This window comes from Misgurnus anguillicaudatus, chromosome 18 (genome assembly GCF_027580225.2).
Source record: "Misgurnus anguillicaudatus chromosome 18, ASM2758022v2, whole genome shotgun sequence".
Classification (NCBI taxonomy): Eukaryota; Metazoa; Chordata; class Actinopteri; order Cypriniformes; family Cobitidae; genus Misgurnus; species Misgurnus anguillicaudatus.
Window position 1 is genome coordinate 39,911,265 of NC_073354.2, and position 24,077 is coordinate 39,935,341.

Sequence of the window (24,077 nt, forward strand, 5' to 3'; positions counted from 1 at the left end):
CTAAAATAACTGGATTCAGTGGCGGCCAGTGACTTCTCTTCCGAGGGGTGCTAATTCAAAATATGTGTTCAGAGTGTCATCTGTGTTGCTCATCATGTCAAAATATGTGTTGGTTGCGTGATGTAAACCTATGTGCATCATGAGTCCTGTCAAAACAAGTCCCTGCTGCACACGCATCGAAAGGGTTTACGATAAAAGAGTTCACAAAATACTCGCAAGACACTAACTTAACACTAAACTCTGATTAAGGAAGTATCTGGCAAATGTGAGCGTCTCTTTTATCATAAACCCCTGCGAAACGTCCGCAGCACACACTTACCTCGACATGACGCGTGTTGCACATAACTTTACATAACGCGCCGAACACATATTTTGACAAGACGAGCCACACACATGATGGGTTAAATACATGTTGTGACGGGCTTCGCATCGTGCACCCTCAAAAAAGAAGTCACCGACCACCACTGACTAGCTTCAGGGCAAACGCTGAAATGCAGAGAGCAAAACAAAACGGCAGTCAGGAAATAGAAATCTAAAACAAAGATTTTTCAGCGTTTGTCACTACGCTACTACGTCTTGTACCCTACGTTATACGCTGGAAATGCACCCTCTCGTAAGTGCGCTTTGGTCGTTACCTGAAGCTGGTTATTTTATAAGTTTAAATACTGATATTTTTCTTACAAAATCGGTTCCCTTTATTAACCACCTGGAACCAGGACATTTTCTAAAGGTGCCAAAGAATGCATTGAAATAACATTGTTCTCTGATATCTACATAGAAGGTTTGTAGATTTATTAAGTGCAAAACTTATCCAAACATTTTTTTACATGTCTATTTACAACCCAAGGATTTGCCCTTAAAATGAAATGGTCTATTATTAACTTATTTTAAAGGGTCATGAATAATAATGTTGAGCTAGCATATAGCATTAACAAGCATATAGCGCTAAATCAGCAGTCAGAACTTTGTTTAGCATTGTAACAACATTGTACTTCTTTTAATGTGTAATTTAATGTTGGAGGCGTACATTTCGTCTGTAACGTCACAGTTGGTGTTATGTTGAGATTGGTCTGTTTTCCAGCAGTCTTTTACATGCATGAGGTTTACATAAGCAGGTGGAAACAATCATGTTTGAGGCTCACAATATGTCATTACCATGTCCAAACTCTTATTATTCATCTATGCCTACATAAATACAGTTTTACATTCATTTCTAATATAACTCCTATTGTGTTCGTCTAAAAAAACATAATGATATGGAAGATGACGTAATGGGGTTATTTACATTTTTTAGTGACCTATCACTTTAACATGTGAAAGGTGCTTACACTTTGGTTTTGGTCACTGCAGCCATCCTAAGCAAAGCTGAGAGAACGTTTTTCTGCACATCAGATGATAAACATTCATGAGACTGAACTTCACCTGAGAGAAAGATTGCAGAAAATCACTGACCAGTTCTTGTATTTAGGTAGTAAGGTTATTTCACATATATGGACAGGCGAGTTTTCATTCATGGATTCTCTGATAATCCTCACCTGATATAAGAAGCTTTGTGATAAAACTGCGCACACTAGGTAAGAAGTTTTTCTCCCTGAACGTCTGTAAGCTTTCATCACACAGGTACCTGAACACCACCTGATCACACACATAAACTTATCAGATTTCCAAGTATTAGTCTTAGTTTTTGTATCAGTTGTAGATCTGAGAAAAGGTCTAGTTTAATTTATTTGCAGATGCATTTTTACGTGCAGATGCTGTTGTATGTAAGTCAATCTGAGAAAAAGATCACCTGGTAACTTTCTATGAAAGGCTGCAGCATTGCCCTGAGGAAGAGGATAGTTTCCTGGCCTTCCTCTGTCACGTACACCTCTTGATCAGAGCGGCCAATGACACCAGCCTGCTGTAATAAAGAACAACCCTCCTCGAAATCCTAAAAGAGAAACGGATGTTTAGATCGATGCTTGGATTTCTAAGCAGCTTTCATTCATGAGTCTGGCTCACCTGAATGTTTTGACCAGGAACAAAGACGAACTCATTGGAAAAGAGCTCCAACAGAAAGATAAAATGATGAAAGATATTCTCTGTAATAAAAAGTATAGTATAAATATTTGTATAAATATGTTAGCTAATTTCATTAAGGTATAAATTAAACACAGATTATCATTAAAAACAAAACTTTGTCTGTCCTATTTCCAGCCTTTGTCATAGCAATAGCCACCATAGCAGGTCTTGTGAATACATGTACAGCTTGATTCCTGTAAGAGGCGCACATGAGCACAGCAGCAGCACGTCTGAACACACCATTCTCTTGACTGACAGGTTCTGCACCCACCTCCTCCACTAAACAGACACGCCCACCCTTACAGTGAACTACTGTGTAATGCAGGGTCAGGCTTGATGACATCACCTCAGAATCTGAAACATGCTCTTTAAAAACAGACAGACAAAAATATGTTTTTAAACACAGATATAAATAAGAAAATGTGAATCGACCTGCCATGCAATAGCTGTCTAATGCTACGTACGCGCAAAGACGCATTTGAGGCAAATAGCACAGGTTTTCATGGCAATCACGTTCCCCGATTTGCGTCATTTGCATCACCCCGAGCAAGTTTGCATCTATTCACGTATTTGCATTAAATTTGTATGTAATCTACTCAGACAAATTGAATTCGCCTTTGATGTGTACGCCCCAAAGTCAATGTAAATGCGACGCTAATAAATGCGAACTCGCGCAAGGCGATGCTAATGGCACGAATTGGCAGGCAGGATTGCCACGAAAATGGACTATTCACCTCAAACACATCTTTGCACAAGTTGAACATATTCAACACAACAGAAAATTTGCATTACATGAAGTCAAATCCCGTAAGTAATGCCGGCAGCCATATCACCCTGTAGCCCAAGACAGCTTGCCCACTGAAGCTAAGCAGGGCTGAGCCTGGTCAGTACTTGGATTGGAGACCACCTGGGAAAAACAGGTTGCTTCTGGTAGTGTTGTTAGTGAGACCAGCAGGGGGTGCTCACCCTGTGGTCTATGTGTGTCCTAACACACTAGTGTAGTGACGGGGACACTATACTGTCAAAAAAGCACCGTCCTTCGGATGAGACGTTAAACCGAGGTCATGACTCTCTGTGGTCATTAAAAATCCCAGGATGTCATTCGAAAAAGAGTAGGGGTGGGCCCCGGCATCCTGGCCAAACTGGCCCATTGGCCTACTAATCATCCCTCATACTAATTGGCTATATCACTCTGTCTCCTCTCCACTAATAAGCTGGTGTGTGGTGGGCGTTCTGGCTCAATATGGCTCCCGTCGCATCATCCTGGTGGATGCTGCACATTGGTGGTGGTTGAGGAGATTCCCCCATTCATATGTAAAGCGCTTTGAGCACTGAGAAAAAGCGCTATATAAATGTTACGAATTATTATTATAATGTAACATGAAAATACGATGCTTCGCGTTTGGTGTGTATGCAGCATAAGGAAGATAGTTGCTAGCTAGATGGATACTTCCTGGATCAATTTATAAACTTTGTGACCTATTACATTTGTGTAAAAATATTTACTTTTGTTTTTTGAAATTTACAAAGGTTTAAACACACACTTACTAGTTTTACAGGGCTTATTAATACAGAAATTGACAAATATATGAATTCCATTCTGTTTGTCTCATATTTATGTCTATGTTCTAGCTATGGTAACAGCCCTGAATGGGGGTTTTGTTGTATTTAGGCATGCATTTAGTCGAACTATACTCTTATTCTGGTGTAATAATCATGGCTGCAGCAGGCGTAGTGATATTACACACTGCCTGAAAATAGTCCCCTGCAATGGAAAGTAACCAAGGGGACTATTTTCGGACACAACGCCTGCTGCAGCCATGTTACAGCAGCAAAGTCCTTGATTATTACGCCAGAATAAGAGTATAGTTCCTGCCATATCTGCCTAGAAAATTACAACTTTTAATTTTCCGTCGGTCTTCATACACAATATAACTACAGAAGAGTCAAGATTTAAATAGAAAAAATATTGAAACTCTTTGGTTATTTTTTAGCGCGATGCCAATGGTCTAATCAGATTCAATGGAATGTGCTAAGCCATGCTAAAAATAGTACCGCCAGACCTGGAGATCAGCTGAATAAATTCCAAAACAGTAAGAAACAAATGTTGAACTCTAGGGGAGCTGGAAAATGAGCATATTTTTTTTTAAAAAAAGCAATGTCCCTTTAAAGCTCTATTAATTCTTAAATAAAAAATGAAAACATTCCTCTACAGAAGCTAAGGGGTGTCTACACCGGCAGCCGGCGTATGTTTTCATTTTTTTCTGCGCTTTTGTTTCCGCGCTGAGCACCCAGAGTTGAAAAATGTTTGTCAATGTCACTCTCACTCAGCCGTCCAATCAAAGTGGCGGAGGGGCGGGACAACTATCACAACAACCAATCGGCGCATCATTAACGACTAATCCACAAAGCAGAAGAATCATAGCAACCAATGCGCTTAGCTCAAAAATGCTGGCAAGCGCCCACATTGAGCGTCCGCTTGGCGTTTCAGCCGCGTTTAAACGCTTTGGTGTACACGCCCCCTAATGAGGTTTTTAATATAGTAATATAATGCAATACACTGCAAAAAAAATTAAGAAAAAAAATTCTTAGTATTTTTGTCTTGTTTTCAGTAAAAATATCTAAAAATTCTTAAATTAAGATGCTTTTTCTTGACGAACAAAGGACCCAAGAAAATAAGTCTAGTTTTAGACCAAAAATATCAAATGTAAGTGAATTTGTGCATAAAACAAGCAAAAAAAATCTGCCAATGGGGTAAGCAAATTTTTCTTGAATTTAGTGTTTAAGAAAAATGTTCAAGATTTTTTTGCTTACACCATTGGCAGATTTTTTTGCTTGTTTTATGCACAAAATCACTTTAATTTGATATTTTTGGTCAAAAAACTAGACTTATTTTCTTAGGTCGTTTTGCTAATCAAGAAAAAGCATCTTAATCTAAGAATGTTTAGATATTTTTACTGAAAACAAGACAAAAATAATGAAAATCATTTTTTTGCATTGTAGTTTTAATTTATAGTTCGTGCTCATACTGGGCCAGTTGAGATGAGCTCCAAACTTCACAGCTAGTTTCCTTAACCAAAGTGTTTTGTGGGTCAGCAGGTCCAAATCAATGCCCTTCTGCAGGTTCTGGAGAAGAACCACAGCCATCAGGTTCCACGGGCTCAGTACCACATTTCTCTCCTGCAGACGAACCATCATGTAGGCTATTTCAGACACAAACTCTTGTGTCGTCTTATTCGGTGTAATGGGCAAATCTCTGTTCATGAAAGAAACGTTTTATAATATAAACTGTGTCAGTGTTTGTAGAATTACATTCTGAACAGCAAGGCTCTATTTAATTCATATTTATACACATTAAGGTATACATTCAAGGTTTAATCAGTATATTGCATGCATTTATGCAGCATGTTGCGCTACAGTTCAATAACTTTCATTATGAAAGACAAACTTTAAAGATCCAACTATTTCACATGCATTTCCAAATAGTTAAGTCCTCTACCTTGGTATTAGATTGTAGTGCATGCGGTTTATTTTGCCTTTCGCCAGATCTCTTACAGACACAGGGTTGCCAAAGCACACATGCATGCAGCCATAATCTTCCTTTAGCACAGTCCTAGCCTTTAGCAAACCCTGCAGATTCACAAAAAGCAAGATTACTTTGTAATAATAATTTTAATGTCATGTAAAACATTTTGGCTGTCTCTCTTGGCTGAGGTTGGTTCTGTACCCCTGTTGTCTCTTTGGGTTTAGGGACACCCAGAAGCTCGTGAACAAGGAGAGACTCCTCCATCACACGGTCGTAACTGATGCTTATAGGGACCAGACTGATATCAAACACTTCTCCTTTAAAAAACGGCTCTAAGACCATGTGCATCATTCCTGTGAAGATCATATAAGAACTGGGCATGACAATCAAATAAAAGGCATTTGAATAAAAGTCAGATTCAATTCTAAAATGAATAGTATATTTATCATTTTATTTAGGTTAAAGACAGCTCTGGCTTACCTAGTTTTGGAGTAAGTGATTTTAATGTTCTACTACGTAATCCTTCAACATAAAACTCCACCGGCGCAAATCCTGTCTGCAAAAAAATCTGTATGAATATCAAATAAATAAAAGCACTACGCAAAAGAAATTGTGATAGTAAAATGTGCTGTAAATTCTCACCCGGACGATAGTTCTGACATACTCAGACAGCACCGCCCAATACAGCTTGTCTGAGCCAATGGCACGACGAATAAAAAACGCTCCCGCCCGCCGAAAGATCTCACCAAGCAGCTTCATCCCCATCAGGGCTATAAGAAAAAAATCACACATTTGGAAAAAGCTCTAGTTCTGGTAGTCTGTACTCTCAGCAAATCCATTGCATGGTTGTAAGTTTTATTATAAAACTATATAATATTTATGGAATAATTAAGATATTGTCATAAACATGCTTTAAATTGCTTATTCAGGCGCCCACAACCCCTCTTGTTCCTGGCTCCACCCACTTGTGATGTCATGGCGCATGATGGCTGGTGCTTAACCTAACAAGCTTATCTCAATACCAAGAGGAGGCGATCTTCATCTGATGTGAGTGTACATCATCTTAAAATGTGTGAAATGCATTTTACATTCACAGACAATATGACCCTACAGTTACAACAAAAAAGTGCAGATACTTGCGAATGCCTGCTGCAATGACAGGAACAGAAAGGTCGTAGGTGAACATGATGTAAGAGATAACAAGGAAGTCCATGTAGCTCCTGTGATTGGGCAACAGGATAACGGGATACTCTTGAATGACCTGCTGGAGCTGGAGGAGTGAGGAGGGGTTAGTTTACCCAAAAATGAAAATGGGTTAATTTTATTGATCATTATGTCATTCTAATAATAACTTACATTTGTAATTTTTTTACACAAAGCTATTGTCTGGAGAGATCTTTTTCACCCACTAACCAATTTGGCTACTAAATTATTAAAGCCACAATATGTAAGATTTTTAAAAATAAAATATCCAAAAACCACTTGTGATATATTTTATATATTTTATACAGTTGTGTACTTGCATTATCCCAAAAGTTTTAAATAATGTCTCGTCCCTTGTAGAGGTCTTCATGAAGTCTACTAAGATCCGAAAAACCTGAAGTCTGACCCTAAATATATAATATTAGCAGTATCGGGTCTCGGGTCATAAAAAATGAATGTATTTTTGCCGAACGGACTCGAGAGGTAGTCCTTTTCCAACGCCTCCTTTGTTTGACAAGAGCGCTTGCGACATTGTGTGATTTTTTTACCTTTGTGTCATCGTCAGATAACAAATGAAAATAAATGAAGCAGCAGGCCAAATTTGATGCGAGGCCACCAGTTTTTTTTTGTCTGACTGGTGCGTGCGAGTCTGCAGACTGCACACACGTTGGTGCCATTTACATTCGGGTCCAGTCGTGTCAGGTCGGACTCAGGTCTTATTTTCTCCGGTTTGTCTCGGGTCGGCTCTTTCTTTCTTTTAAAAATATGTATGTACACTGAAAAAAATGATTCATTGAATTTAATAAAAAATTTTAAGGTAAGTGGTTGCATTCAATTTATTTAGGCTACATTTAAACAAAAGTTTATATTTTATTTTACTTTACTAATCTTTTTTGTTTAAATGTAGCTTAAATAAATTGATTGCAACCACTTACCTTAAAAAATTTTATTAAATTCAATGAATCATTTTTTTCAGTGTAGTTGAGTTTGAGTAAAAAATTATTTGGGTCATTTAGGGTCGGGTACATTTCTTTGGACCAGAGACATCTTCTTGTCTCTTTTAATTGTCGCCATTTTAGTGACCTAATATCCACGCTTTCCAGTTGTAGAAACTATAGCGTAACAAATGGGGAAGTGGCGGTTATACAGCATCTAACACGCAGCTGTTGTGCCTTGCAGCTAATTCATTACGATGGCATAAAATAATGTGATCAAATGCACAAGTAATAAAACATTTATTACCTCATCCATATACATGATTAGCAAATTCCATACATCTCTGAATTGTAATCATTTCACTCTCCTTCATAACATCAAGTGATTGTTTTGAAAGGGCGACCTCTAGTGGTGAAAACCTACATATTGTGCCTTTAAATGATCAGTCATTCATGTTCATAGAAGAAAACATTTATTTATTTATATGCTTGCTTTAGAATTTCCTCTTTTGCACCCTGTCTCTATGAGTTTGACATGCAGGTGTACTTAGAAAATGTCTTTTTAAAAATAAAAGTTAGAAAGAAGATACAAAATATTTCAACACTAACCCGTGTGAGACCTTCCTCATTCACGTGTATAGATCGAAACACACTCTTAAACACTTTGTTCATTATGAAGCCCAGTAGACGAATGGAACCCATTTGCAGGTTCTGTGCCATCTTATCGAGTATCACAGATGCCTCTTCTAGAAGCACATCATGCGGTTCATTGCTCTCAACCGAGATCTGTATGTGAGCAAGAAAGAGTGAACAAATATATTGTATTAGTATGATTTCATCCATAATTGTATTGCTCAGAGGATGCTCTTTCATAGCTCAGGAGATATGTGGGAGAAATAGAAATTGATCATTGCTGAAATTAAGTGTACAGAGATTTAAAGGTGCAGTGTGTAGATTTTAGCGGCATCTAGTGGTGAGATTGTGAATTGCAACTAACAGCTCACCCCTCCCTTTCGAAACGCATAGAGAAGCTACGGTAGCCACCACAGGACAAACATACCATCGTTTGAGACAACGTAGTGACAAAAATCGCTCTGTAGAGCAGTTTGTCTGTTTAGGGCTATTGTAGAAACATGGCGACGCAAAATGGTGACTTCCATGGATGGGGACCCGCTGTTTATGTAGATGAAAAACGGCTTATTCTGAGGTAATAAAAACCATACAGTTCATTATGTAAGGTCTTTATTTACCACTGATAATATAATTAACTACATTATATTGCATTTTTGTCACGAGATCTTGACAATAGAGATTTGATTTTTATTTATTCACTCTCTCACCTCCTGTATGATGTAATTCAGGTACTGCGATTCTAAAACCATTCTTTTGAGAGCGCTGGCTGAAGTGGGTGTGGCCAAACGGTATGGTTGGGGGTTAAAGGTTCGAAGGGCGTAGCCTATATCACTACCCCGCCTCCTCTCCTCCAGAATATCAAAGTAGCTTTCAGCTTCGGTCCCCACTGCATCAGCAGCATCCTTACACAAAACATATTTCCTCATAAATCAATGACATGTGTAGTATTTACTAAAGTAATAAATTGTAGTATACTGTAATACATTGCTAATTGTATTGTAATATAGTACTTTAGTATGCTATACTAACTATACACCATAGTAAATTAATAAACTGCAATACTGTAGTATACCTTAATATCTACTTTAAAAAACAAGAAGATAGTATCTAGTAATTGTGCTATAGTAGGCCTACTACATTTTTATATTAATATATTTTCATATTAGGATTGTGTATATTAATGTGTGTATTTTAAACTCTTCTGCTTGCTTGTACATACATAGTATGCTTTATCAATAAGTGAACTGTTTAAAAATCCCAGAGATGGGACCAAGTCACACATGTGCAAGTCTCAAGTAAGTCTCAAGTCTGAACCTTCAAGTCTCAAGTAAGTCCCAAGTATTTTTTTTCTTGGGCAAGTCAAGTCAAGTCGAGTCACAGGCTATGTCAAGTCAAGTCAAGTCCTGTAGTAGGTCAAGTCAAGTCCAAGTCAAGTCACCTTATTATTGTAATTTTACCTGCAGAATCTGATCTTAATAAAGTGAAAGGACAGATATAGAAAGTAACTATCAGGAAATTACAATAATTTGGATTTGCATGTTGAGTAAAATACATAATGGAATCAAACAAAATTGTAACTTTATAAATTATTTGTTTTTCACTTCTGCCAACCATGTTTAAAATGTTTGAAATTTTCAACATTGAGTCCATAAAACAAATAACATCTTAACATCCAACAGAATCCTCTCTGAACACCTCCCTCTCTCAAACACATTTCTTCTCTCTCTCTCTCTCTCTCTCTCTCTCACACACACACACACACACACACACACGCTCTCTCAAACATGCGGCCAGAAAAAACGAGCGTGTCGCAATGCGTCTCTTCCATTCGCGCGCCTACATTTGAAATAACGAACTTGGGCGCGCAAAAGACGCGACATGTGAACCACCCCTAACATTGTAGAATCAAGTCATTTTTCTTTGTGTGTGTGTGTGTGTGTGTGTGTGTGTTCAGGTGGCAAACTTAAAAAAGTCTCATGCCGCTCAGATCAAGGGAAGTATTTTAAAAAATAAATAAAAATTATTTGGCCCACATTTGTCCCCAACATAGTATGATGAGGGCTACTTTAGCTATTATTGCATTAGCAAACCACCAACTAACCAGATATTAACAAATTGACAAGCAGTTAATGGCATTCTACTCCGGGCAGAATGGTTGTCGTCTGGCTGCCCGTGATTTTAATGTTGAATGTCTTGCAACACACTGTTCGTCTTTTGCCATCTTGTTGAAGCCAAAAGCGATGACCCTCTGTACCCCTCCGGCTGACATGTTGATATCTGATCTAAGTGGGCATGGTGTGCGTAAGGTACGAGAGGGCATGACGGATGATAGTGTCGTTTTAGTCATGACAACGCCATTCTCAGCTGGCGCTCCAGCTTGGTCAACTTAATTTTTTAAAATAATTTATATATTTTATATTCAAACTGAAAACATGATGTGATTAACACTCAAGTCATTCAAGTCATCGTGTCTCAAGTCAAGTCAAGTCCCGAGTCTTTAACTTCCAAGTCCGAGTCAAGTCTCAAGTATTTTATTTTTTGTCAATTCAATTAACAAGTCACAAAATTAGCGACTCGAGTCGACTCGAGTCCAAGTCACCAAGTCGCAAGTCCCCATGTCTGAAAAATCCCCTAAAAACCTGTTTTAGTTCATTAAGCCAAGTTAAGCATTTTAAAATGTCCCGCAAGACGTGACACATGCATGAATCACAGGCGTCCATCTGACGCATATTTACGACAGATAAATAACTGACAGTTAAACATAATTTTTATTTATGGAAGCCTATTGCCGCCACATAAGACATTTTCATACTCTGGAAAACCATAATTATGAGATGAAAAGTCAAAGTTTTATAAGATAAAAAAGCAAACTTTTAATGCCGAAATTATGAGATGAAAAGTCGAAATTGTAAGACAAAAAGTCATAATTTTAAGATAAAACATAGAAATTATAAGATAAAAAGCAAACTTTTAAACTCATAATTTTGATTTAAAAAGTCAAAATGATGAGATGAAATGTCGAAATTATAAGATGAAAAGTCAAAATTATAAGATAAAAATTATTATTTACGACAATTAAATAACCAACAGTTAAAACATAATTTTTATTTATGAAATCCCATTGCTGACACAGGAAAAAAATGTACTGTATGCTCTGGAAAATCATAATTATGAGATAAGTCAAAGTTTTATGGAATAAAAAAAACTTTTAAAGCCGAAATTATGAGATGAAAAGTCAAAATTATGAAATTAAAAGCTAATTTTTAAAGAATCATTTTTATATAAAAAGTTGAAATTATGACTTTTAAAGTCATAATTATGAAATGAAAGTCGAAATTATGCGATAAAAGGCAAACTTTTAAAGTCATAATTGTAATATAAAAAGTCAAAATTATGAGATGAAAAATCTAAATTATGAAATAAAAAGCCAAAGTTATAAGAAAAAAGTCATAATTATAAGATAAAACATCGAAATTATGAGATAAAAGTCAAACTTTTAAAGTCATAATTGTGATATAAAAAGTCAAAATTATGATATGAAAATTTGAAATTATGATATGAAAAGTCAAAATTATGAGATAAGAAGTCAAAATTATGATATGAAATTAAAGTCGAAATTATGAGATGAAAAGTCGAAATTATGAGATAAAAAGACAAAGTTATAAGAAAAAAGTCATAATTATAAGATAAAACATCAAAATTATGAGATAAAAAGGCAAACTTTTAAAGTCATAATTATGATATAAAAAGTCAAAATAATGAGACGAAAATTTAAAATTATGGGATGAAAAGTCGAAATTATGAGATGAAATTAAAGTCAAAATTATGAGATGAAAAGTCGAAATTAGATAAAAGTTATCTTTCGAAATATCTACCTTTTTATTTGGTCTTTTAAAGTCATAATTTTGATTTATATCTCATAATTATGATTTACCAGAGCATGATTTTTTGTTCTTATGTGGCGGAAATTGGCTTCCATATTTATTTCACATAATACACAGATTTTAAATAAAACACAGCACAGACCCAGCTAACAATTTTTGGTTCCCAAAACGTTCCCCTAACCTTAGTTTTTGGTTCTCAAAACGTTCCCCTAACGTTAGTTTTTGGTTCCCATAACGTTATTTTCCAAGGTTTGTTTTTGGTTAGCCAGGAAAGTTTTCTTTACAGAAATAGAACGTTATTTTTAGGTTATTTTAACGTTTTCCTAACGTTAGAATAACATTAGGAGAACGTTCTTCTAACGTTATTCTAACGTTAGGAAAACGTTAAAATAACCTAAAAATAACGTTCTATTTCTGTAAAGAAAACTTTCCTGGCTAACCAAAAACAAACCCCGGAAAATGCACAGCTGACATGGAGTGAAAATGATCTCACCAGGGCGCGAGGGCGCGTTGCCGCGGCTCCGTGCACGCACTGACTGAGCGCGATAGACTCCAGCCTCAGTGAAGAAGTGAAGGCTTACAAAAGTACGGCACGTCTATTAGTACATCCCATGCTGTGTTTTGGTTGGTTTTTATCTATCATATCTATCTAAACTAAGTAAAACACATTTCCGTATAAGGAGGAATAAAATAATTTATTTAATACAAAATCTATAATAATTAAATTATGCTATTACTGGAAAAAATGTCTATTAAAATATTATACCATTATATAACACAGGTTATTTTATATAAAAAATACCTCAACACATCACATATTATGTATTTAGATAACATTATATTTTATCAAATATATAATAGTGACTTCAACACAATAAAGAAGAGTTAAAATAGATATTTATTGAAAATATATAAACATGTAATTCACTTTAGTTTAACAGACCTTACAGCAGCCGCCTCTCCATTATTAAGTAACAACAATCAGCATCTCTCTCTCAGTTTTTACAATAATCAAAAGCTTCTAACTTCATATTCTCTTCATGGAAATAATTAAAATATATTTTCGTTTTCACATATTTAAGCTACTAATGAAGAAACAAAAAAGAAATCGCTAGAATGATATACTCTGAAGTTAAAACGCAATGAGAAATAAATCAGTCACTTTAGGTTAAAAGATCTTACCACAGTTAGTCGGCTATCCGTTTTTACAACAATAAAAAGTTTCTAACATTATATTCTCCTCAAATTCTCCTCAAATCGATTGGAAATCACTCGTATATATATTTCTTCTCACATATTTAAGTTACTAAATCAAGAAAGAGACAAAAGAACCGCTAAAATAATGTTAGTCTCTGAGGTAAAAACGAAAGGACCGTTATTTTTTAAATTAACGACTTTTCCTGAGCACAAGATAAAGCGGGTACTCGTGAAGAAGGCGGTAAGCTCGTGCAGACAAGCACGCGCATATTAGACGTGCACACTAAAGGAATAATGGGTTTAATTATGCATTCACTTCATTTCCTAAAAAAAACACATAACCAAAAAATAACCATTAGAGAACGTTATGTGTAAGTTATTTTTAGGTTATTTTATGGTTCCAGAAAACCAAAAAATAACCAAAAAATAACGTTCTGTATAAGTTATTTTTAGGTTATTTTAAAAATAACCACCCTGCAACGTTATGGGAACGTTATTTTATGGTTCCAAAAAAATAACCAGAAAATAACCAAAAAATAACGTTCTGTATAAGTTATTTTTAGGTTATTTTAAAAATAACCACCCTGCAACGTTATGGGAACGTTATTTTATGGTTCCAAAAAATAACCAAAAAATAACCAAAAAATAACGTTCTGTCTAAGTTATTTTTAGGTTATTTTAAAAATAACCACCCTGCAACGTTATGGGAACGTTATTTTATGGTTCCAAAAAAATAACCAAAAAATAACCAAAAAATAACGTTCTGTATAAGTTATTTTTAGGTTATTTTAAAAATAACCACCCTGCAACGTTATGGGAACGTTATTTTATGGTTCCAAAAAAATAACCAAAAAAGAACCAAAAAATAACGTTCTGTATAAGTTATTTTTAGGTTATTTTAAAAATAACCACCCTGCAACGTTATGGGAACGTTATTTTATGGTTCCAAAAAAATAACCAAAAAATAACCAAAAAATAACGTTCTGTATAAGTTATTTTTAGGTTATTTTAAAAATAACCACCCTGCAACGTTATGGGAACGTTATTTTATGGTTCCAAAAAAATAACCAAAAAATAACCAAAAAATAACGTTCTGTATAAGTTATTTTTAGGTTATTTTAAAAATAACCACCCTGCAACGTTATGGGAACGTCATTTTATGGTTCCAAAAAAATAACCAAAAAAGAACCAAAAAATAACGTTCTGTATAAGTTATTTTTAGGTTATTTTAAAAATAACCACCCTGCAACGTTATGGGAACGTTATTTTATGGTTCCAAAAAAATAACCAAAAAATAACGTTCTGTATAAGTTATTTTTGGGTTATTTTAAAAATAACCACCCTGCAACGTTATGGGAACGTTATTTTATGGTTCCAAAAAAATAACCAAAAAAGAACCAAAATATAACGTTCTGTATAAGTTATTTTTAGGTTATTTAAAAATAACCACCCTACAACGCTATGGGAACGTTATTTTATGGTTGCAAAAAATAAAACCTAAAAACAACGTTCCCAGAAATGTAAGCTTTAGCGCAAGTTCTATCAGGAAAACTCTAATGCCACGTCATCCATTTCACAAGATCTGGCCAATCACCTCTGATACTGGGAGTATTTAAATCCTTTGCTCACCTGTCTCTGCGTTCACAGACACCGACGTCAGGATTCACACGCGCGATGTCCAGTGCATACACGGCACTAAAGCCTTTGTTACCCGAAACACGCCGATTTAAATATCGAGTGATTCTATCGGGTATTTGAACTATTTTCCTAGGATCCTTTCATCCAGCGACATCTGGCTGCTCTTTCTCATCTACTACTCATCCTTTCTGAAGTCACGGTAACGTTACACGTTTCGTTTCACCAGCATCATCATCGTGAGCTCTCATAGAAAGCCACAGACTTTAAAAAGGGAAGTCTGCAAGTTTCCTTAAAAGTGCGTAACGCTGCACAGGGAAGGAAACGTTATGAACAGTGCAAGTACATTTGGAGGATCCGTAAAGTGTAAACATAACATTATTGACTGTCGCACACTCTGAAACGCCCGCAGCAGATGTCACTAATCATCATTGATTGGCGAAGCGCTGCACCTGCACGTTGGCAGTGCCGCAGCGGGTTTCGGAGAATGCCGAAGGTTGACATCTCCATAATCACAGGATCTTTGTCCTACATCTACCATACGTAATGCTCAACTTATTATAGGTTCTGAACAGTATGCGGGTAAAGCAAAGACATCGATCGACTCGGATGAACGGCTGTTGCTCGCGAAAAGAGGCGTCTGATACGGTCGCGTGCTCGCGCGTTTGCATAAGTAATGCCGCGTAGTATTCGAGTTTCATCTGAAACTCTCCTTTTCAGTATTTCCCTAAAATCAACTAATTTAAGGTACCATGTATTTACTTGCTACTCTATAACAATGCATGTTGCATAATGCCTAACAGTTATTCATGCAAACTGTTCCGATCAACGGCAAATATTAACCATAGATATTCTCTCACCTGACCCTAATTACAGACTTTAATAAGGATACGGGAATACGCTATTTTACGAATTTTAAATCTTACGTCATATAGCATAGCTCACATATTTGTTGCTTAGCAAATCGTAAGTGTGTGTGGTCGAATGGCAACAGTAATGCATATTGTCAATTTTATTGAGCTCGGGGTACAGCATTTGTTTTATATAAAGCTTTGTGCTTTAAGATCTCCAGTTATTAAAGTAGGTATGATGACACAATTTTCAAAAAACCCCAAAGCTCAAAAGTTATCACTGAGCAGACATTCCATTTACAAAGATACCAGGATTGTAAAAATCCGTTGAGGATTGAGAAAGTTATGCTATATTTTTCATATTGGAAATCAGAGGGAAAAGTTATATATGGATGTCTATGGAATGTGCAGGCAAAGGTACATTACAAGAAATGTAGTATGCAAATTTCATGCATAAAGTATGTGACCGCTTCACCTTATAACTGTACTTCTCAAATGAGACTTTATTCCAGATTTCGGTCAACTTCTCATCGAAGCTCGGTTGTGTTGAACACCCTATCTTTATTTATCTGGATTACCGTCTCCTAAGGTAAGCTCTGTTTTTCATTATACTGGATTGGCTGATTGCATACTTTTACAACCGAAAGTTGGCAAGGACCATGTTACAGACATGGAGACGGAGATGTGGTTGCATCAGTTTAAACCATTTATAAGCACACTGTGCGTTGCTTGCGACGCAGGAACCCAGTGCAAGCGCATGGGTAGGCTACAGCGGATGTCTGGACACCGTAGAAGATGTAATGTGACAGCTTTAAAATTCACAGCACATTAAAGTGCCGTTGAACGTTGGCAACAGATGGGTCGCCCGAAATGGCGGTGCACCAGCTATAACTACAGATTATAAACACAATTCATTCTTGTTTTACATGGAACCCAATGGAAATAATGTCTGTTTTATATTTGTTTGAGTGGTGTAATGTTCGTATCTATCATTGTTCGATTATCCTATGTGTATTAACTATTTAATTTTAATCATCATAGGCTGTTTTAATGAATTCCAACATGACAGGACAAATGGAATGCGTCTGAAATAACACGCCATAAGTTTTATTTACTTTAAAACGAATTTCGTTTCATAACTTGTTTCTAATTTCATTCTATGTTTTGTTTTAAGCCCGGAATACACCACAGGATTTTTGCACTTCTACAAGATGCAGCAGCAAACACACTGTGCGGTGATCATGCTGAATTTCTGGAAACTATTGGAAGCTATCTTGGACACAAGACTGGGAAGACGTCCGTCTTTGAGCCTCTCCCGTTGTACGACACTGTACCACTGACAAAGAGCACAATCACAGAAATCATGCAGTTAATCCCGGGCTTAAGGTTATGAATCTAGATAACTTTACAAGGAACTTTGTCTGGAATAAGATGAGTACAATCCACTTACTCTGCATCTTCAAGAAAATAGCAAAACGTGTATCACCTTTCCATATGACTATAATACACTGCCTGCAAGGATTTAAACCGTATAACAGTGTGGCGCATACATGAGGCTAGCTATTTTAAAACGATATACATGTTTTTAGCATTGACTCTAATGGACACGCAGTTCTATAAGTGCTTCATTTCCAGATGCCTGTATTACCGTCAGGACTCTTTATCGACGTCCAGGGACTCGAATTGCAATATAAACTGCTGCAAGGATCTGAACATGCATAATTGCTAAATGCACAAGGAGTAAGCTTTTGGTAGTGTTGTGCCATGCGTACATGCCGCGTGCACGTGGGTTGTCACAATTCATGTCTGCGGTCATGAATGGTGCGGACTTCGATCATTTCTGGAATACCAGTGTGGAGGAGGATCTTTATTAAAACAAATAATTCAGTTCTTCGTAAGTGCATGTCATGTAAGAGTTGTAACACATAAATGTCACATTAATCATGCGATCATGGTTAGTCAAAGTTTAAGCTGTAAACTTTCATCTAGAAGGCTATCACTCTCCGAAGTATATCCATCTATCATCTGTACAACCCTACTGATAGCACTTATCAGTTTTTGGGGGGTCTTAATTTACATCGTTAACCACGATTTTTATAACCATCTGTGTGTTATGGCGAAGCAGGTAAGATAAGGCAACGGATCCAAATGCAATGGTTTATTTCTTAAAACCCAAAAGTGCACAAAGCAGAACAGGAACGAAGACCAGAATACAGGACTCAAAATGCATGACAGCAAATAATACTCGACAAAGGACAACTGAAACACAAGGACTGTACATATACATGTGGGTAAACATCATATCAAGATATACCTGGGAAACCATCTACAACAGGACCAATGAACTACAAGTCTACAGACATGGACGACATGACAGAACTTCAAATAAGAGTACAAGACCGGGGAAGCACAAGATGTGACGCAGACACCGTGCAATCTTTTATTGTCATCAGTCAGATTTGTTTGTTCCCTCTAATCTTCTTTCTACTTTTTAATGAATACAAAAGCATGCATAAATCAATCTTCTCTCTTCATCAGGAGCAGCACTCCCAATTTCACAGTATGCAGGAAAATACAATACATTTCAATTAAATAATGGCAAGCCATAATCAAGGTATGTCTTAAGCAAACTACTGGTGGTGGTGGTATATTCAAACATGTTATATCATGGCCTTTACATCATTTATGGCCATTTCTCACTCTGGTATAAAGTTGCCTTCTGTGGCCTACGCGGCCCCTCTGCTATCAAGCCTAACGAGGCTTTATTTTCGGCCAAGCGGCCTCTTAGCTCTCAAGCCTAACGTGGCTTTATTTTCGGGCCTGCGCGGCCTCTCTGCTCCCAAGCCTAACGTGGCATTATTTTCGGCCTACACGGCCTCTCAGCTATCAAGCCTAATGAGGCTTTATTTTCGGCCAAGCGGCCCCTTAGCTCTCAAGCCTAACGTGGCTTTATTTTCAGGCCAAGCGGCCTTACTGCTCCAAGCCTAAATGGCTTTATTTCCGGCCTTCGCGGCCTCTCTGCTCCCAAGCCTAACGTGGCTTAATTTTCGGCCTACACGGTCTCTCAGCTATTAAGCCTAACGAGGCTTTATTTTCAGGTCAAGCGGCCTCTTAGCTCTCAAGCCTAACGTGGCTTTATCTTCTGGCCTACGCGGCCTCTCTGCTCTGAAGCCTAATGTGGCTTCATTTACCGGCCAAGCGGCCTCTCTGTTCTCAAGCCTAACGTGGCTTTAGTTTCCGGCCAAGCGGCCTCTCTGCTCTCAAGCCAATGTGTTTATTTTCCGGCCTACACGGCCTCAGCCCTGAAACCTGACGTGGCAGCCTTCCACGGCTATCTTCTACTGTTGACGTTATGGTCACTATCGGCGGACAGTTAATGACTATTCTCCTTATATCACTATGTTCTAGGAACTTCCAAGAAACATTCCAACTGATGGGTGTCCATCAAATCTTTGGGGGTAGGCTCCGCCCCTGCCTTCATCTTCAGGCAGGAAATGCATGAATCCATGATCCCCGGATTCAAACTACGGACGGGGTCTACGCCAAAGAACTATATCATTACACCCTTAAGCATTGCTGTTTATCACTGTTAAATAAATTCAAATTAATTGTTAATCTGTCTCCGGAGTCTTTCTGGTAGAAATGTAAGCTTTAGCGCAAGTTCTATCAGGAAAACTCTAATGCCACGTCATCCATTTCACAAGATCTGGCCAATCACCTCTGATACTGGGAGTATTTAAATCCTTTGCTCACCTGTCTCTGCGTTCACAGACACCGACGTCAGGATTCACAACCCACCCTCCCTCCCTACCACCACCATCAGGTTGGCTCCGTCCATAGACCGGGGGGTAGGCTCCGCCCCTGCCTTCATCTTCAGGCAGGAAATGCATGAATCCATGATCCCCGGATTCAAACTACGGACGGGGTCTACGCCAAAGAACTATATCATTACACCCTTAAGCATTGCTGTTTATCACTGTTAAATAAATTCAAATTAATTGTTAATCTGTCTCCGGAGTTTTTCTGGTAGAACGTTATTTTTTGGTTCCCAAAAAAATAACCAAAATATAACCAAAAACTAACGTTAGGGGAACGTTCTGTGTTTGCTGGGGAAATGCAAACCTTAACGTTAAACCTAAATGCAAACCTTCTCTTTTGGGTTTCAGTGTTGTTCAATGTTTTTTAAATAATAAAACAAAAATATTTGCAGTGTTTATATCTGAAAAACGACAAACGTTACGTTACAATTCTAAAGTTGTCTAAACTGCATATGCGCGTTGTAAACAAGTTTTGTGCGACGCAAAAACATAACAGTACGCGTAAAGTAAATAAACCCAGAGAGTTCATACCGCTCGCTCCATGTCCGATACAGGTGTTCTTCCCCTTCTATTCTGATGTCTGATCACTTCTGAACTGATCTCATCATCCAACTGAACCTCGAACCGACACACATTCAATCCGCCGCGCACGAGCCAATGAGCGCGCGCACCGCAGGAACTCCTCCCGTCTCGCGACCTGTTACCCCCTGCAATCTCCAAAGATTGTCTGTCAAAGTTTATTACAGCTTTGATAAAAACATATCACATGTAGATATAAAGCGGTTACACTTTACAGGTTACATTTGTTAACATTAATGAACCATTTTAGTTACCACCCTGCTAAAAAACAATAGACACATCACAGAAATTCTATTGGTTTTATTGGGAATTTTATTGGTTCTAATGGAATATGTCCCAAAACAATACAGTGTAGTGGTCTTTGTTGGTCTCTAATGGTATGTATTGGTTCTATTGGTTATTGGTTGTAATGGAATATAGCCCAAAACACACTAGTGTAGTGGTTTAATGGTAAAAGTTCCTATTGGTATTTTAATGGAAAACAGTAACATTTTCTGTAATGGTTTTATTGTTTTTTTCAGCAGCGCATAAACTAATAGTTAACAAGTATGCATCTTTTAGTAATCTAAGTTAATGTTAATTTCAACATTTAATATTTTTTTACATAATCATCATATACTGTACTTTAAAAAAACAAAAGTTTTACTTTTTAAAACCAAAAGTTTACTACGTTGACTACAGTAGTTGTTCAATGAACTAACACTTACGAACATAACTAAATTTAACAAAGATTAATGTTTATTGTGATTTATGCTATGCATTGGCTATTTTTAATTAATTAACATTATTTTAAAGTATTACTGAAAAACATTTAAAATATCAGCATTTATTAAAATAAATTCAACTATATTTATTTTAAGAGAATAGATCATATTTTAATAAAGGAATAGTCTACTCATTTTCAGTGTTGAAATATGTTATTGCCTTGGCTGGGAGTTGTTGATGCATCCCTCTATCGTCTGTGTGCGTGCACGTAGGCGCTGGAGCGCGCTTCGATGGCATTTGGCTTAGCCCCATTCATTCAATGGTACCATTTAGAGATAAAGTTAGAAGTGACCAAACACATCAACGTTTTTCCTATTTAAGACGAGTAGTTATACGAGCAAGTTTGGTGGTACAAAATAAAACGTAACACCTTTCTAAGCGGATTTAAAAGAGGAACTATATTTTATGGCGTAATAGCACTTTTGGGAGTACTTGGACTCGCCTGAAAAGTCCGCTCCCCTTCTCCCTCTCATAATGGGAGAGGGAGGGTGTTACTGCGCCGAGTCGAAGTACTCCCAAAAGTGCTATTACGCCATAAAATATAGTTCCTCTTTTAAATCCGCTTAGAAAGGCGTTACGTTTTATTTTGTACCACCAAACTTGCTCGTATAACTACTCGTCTTAAATAGGAAAAACGTTGATGTGTTTGGTCACTTCTAACTTTATCTCTAAATGGTACCATTGAATGAATGGGGCTAAGCTAAATGCTATCGAAGCGTCGCAGCGCGCTCCAGCGCTTACGTGCACGCACACAGATGATAGAGGGATGTATCAACAATTCTTAGTTAAGGTAATGACATATTTTAATATTGAAAATGAGTAGACTATTCGATAGGCAGGAGTTGACTTAGCACCTGATAAACTTAATAACATCAATGGAAAACGAGATAAAGGAGGCATTGAATCAAACTTAAAACATAAAACTTTATTGACCAGCAAAACATTTTCCTGACCTGAGCATCACATTTACTCATCTCATGATTGACTGCTTTAATTCTTCTCTTTCACTGAAAGAATATCACAAAACCCTCTGACTTTTTCTTCACAATAGATGTAAGCATATAAAAAATTGAAGATAGTACATATCATAATATTTCCTCAGTAACTAAACAGTTTGAAAGATGTACATGAAGGTAGAAATGTTACACCTATGAAATCCTTTGTACGACTGCTGAAGACCTCAAATTAATAGACAGAATTAGATTTGAGTGCTCCGAGTTGTTTAAGAGTACAAATCAAATCCAAGTAACTAAAGCAACATAACATGAGTCATATTTTGCATGAAGAAAATAAAAACTATTTTTAGCACCCCTTTCAAATTATGCACAATATCATTTTTTGTGAGATTCACTGAAATGTAACATCATTCATTTTTATTGTAACGAATGTAAGATTGTTCATTTTCTTTCAGTCTAACAGTTGATGACACTCATGATATGTTTAAGCATGTATTCAGATAATCTTTCTACACCATCAGTAATAAAGGTACAAACACTGTCACACACCCGTATGGTCCCGTGTACCTTCTCAAAAGATCCTAATATGTACTGTACCATTTAGGTACAAAAGTATACCACACCAGTGACAACATTTGTACCTTTTTTCTGACTTTTAGTATAACAAATGCTATAGGTTTATCAAAATCACCTCATAAATATTCACTTTTTTTTAATTCACTATATACAATATTCTACATATCACTAGTAAAATGCGAAGATATCTTTGAAATAAAGTGCAGCTATGCCCCACAGTTTTGATCTTTAACACGTTTGTTGTGTACAGTCTAGGGATGCACATTTGTTTTTGTGTGCTATTCATTCAGTGGCGTCATCAGTGGTCTCTATCTGCCCGTCCACTAGGGGGACCTGTTCTATCCAGTAGGTGAATTGGCTGAAAGAGTCACTGCAGGGGAAATCGCAGGAACTTCTGCGCTTCAGGAGCGGAAAGACGTGATCCACCACTTCACCCAGACGCACGTACCTGCACGGGTACAGCACAACTGACGCTTTCGTTCATAAAACACACAAACAAACGGTCAGTAGCGTGTACTCACGAAGAGATGTTGGTCTTGGCGTGTTCCTGGATCAGTTCTCCTTTAGGATTAACGGTAAAGATTCTGTTTAAAGGAACGCCAACCTCATTATAGGAAAACACATCCTAAAACACAAGACACAGGGTTTAGGAGACACCCACCTTGCAGGACTTTATACCACTTTATATCTTTATGTGGTTCACTTACCGTGTCTCTGTTCCCAAATGCAGCGTAAAATGGCTCAGTGTTTGGGTAAAACAGATTTTTTATGTCTGTTAAACACGCCACTTTGAACTTCTCTGGCCTCTTTTCGATCACCTCCCTAAAACAGACATTGAGACAAAATAGACACAAGAGACATTGAGCGTTTGTGCACTTGTAAGAGATAAGCTTTTTTGACAATGTCCTCACACATACCTGTTAAACAGTTAAAGCCACAATATGTAAGATTTTCTATTTTCGTACGTATTGTGGCCAATTCGTATTAATTTCGTATGATCACATTTATAAATTTCTGTACAATTAACTGTGGTTAGGGTTCTGTTAGTGTATGATACCCGTACGAATTAGCCAACTTGCTAAATATGTACAAATTCTCATGAGATCAGGTTGGATTTTCACTACTAGAGGTCACTATTTCACAATAACAAAGACAAAGCTTAAAGGATTAGTCAGTTTTCTTAAAAAAATCCAGATAATTTACTCACCACCATGTCGTCCAAAATGTTGATGTCTTTCTTTGTTCAGTCGAGAAGAAATTATGTTTTTTGAGGAAAACATTCCAGGATTTTTCTCATTTTAATGGACTTTAAAGCTCCACTGTGTAGGATCTACTCCCATCAAGCGGTGAAAGTCTATATGACAACCAACTGAATATTACTTTCTAGCCCCCCCCATTCGGAACGCGTTTTAACTCGTACGGTGGCCCGGCCGTGTCATTCCAAGGTTAACATGGCTT

At 37.0% G+C, this 24,077-nt stretch overlaps 1 protein-coding gene across 2 annotated transcripts; it reads right to left on the minus strand.

Annotated features, from left to right (window-relative positions):
* Positions 1 to 1,270: 1,270 nt before the first annotated feature.
* On the minus strand, positions 1,271 to 20,428 carry LOC129429786 (dihydroxyacetone phosphate acyltransferase-like). Of its 2 annotated transcripts, XM_073856505.1 has the most exons (14): positions 20,275 to 20,428; positions 9,066 to 9,260; positions 8,335 to 8,511; positions 6,728 to 6,857; positions 6,230 to 6,357; positions 6,068 to 6,143; positions 5,789 to 5,940; positions 5,561 to 5,691; positions 5,091 to 5,317; positions 2,181 to 2,427; positions 2,002 to 2,080; positions 1,790 to 1,930; positions 1,536 to 1,635; positions 1,275 to 1,422 (listed from the first exon to the last, which is right to left on the minus strand). In XM_073856505.1, exons 1-14 carry the CDS (start codon positions 20,284 to 20,286, stop codon positions 1,325 to 1,327), a joined length of 1,893 nt encoding a protein of 630 aa, XP_073712606.1. In that variant the 5' UTR covers positions 20,287 to 20,428; the 3' UTR covers positions 1,275 to 1,324. The 2 variants fall into 2 exon arrangements, with proteins under 2 accessions (XP_073712607.1, XP_073712606.1); XM_073856506.1 differs by lacking the exons at positions 9,066 to 9,260; positions 20,275 to 20,428 and having other exon boundaries at positions 1,271 to 1,422; positions 6,724 to 6,857; positions 8,335 to 8,501.
* Positions 20,429 to 24,077: the final 3,649 nt, after the last annotated feature.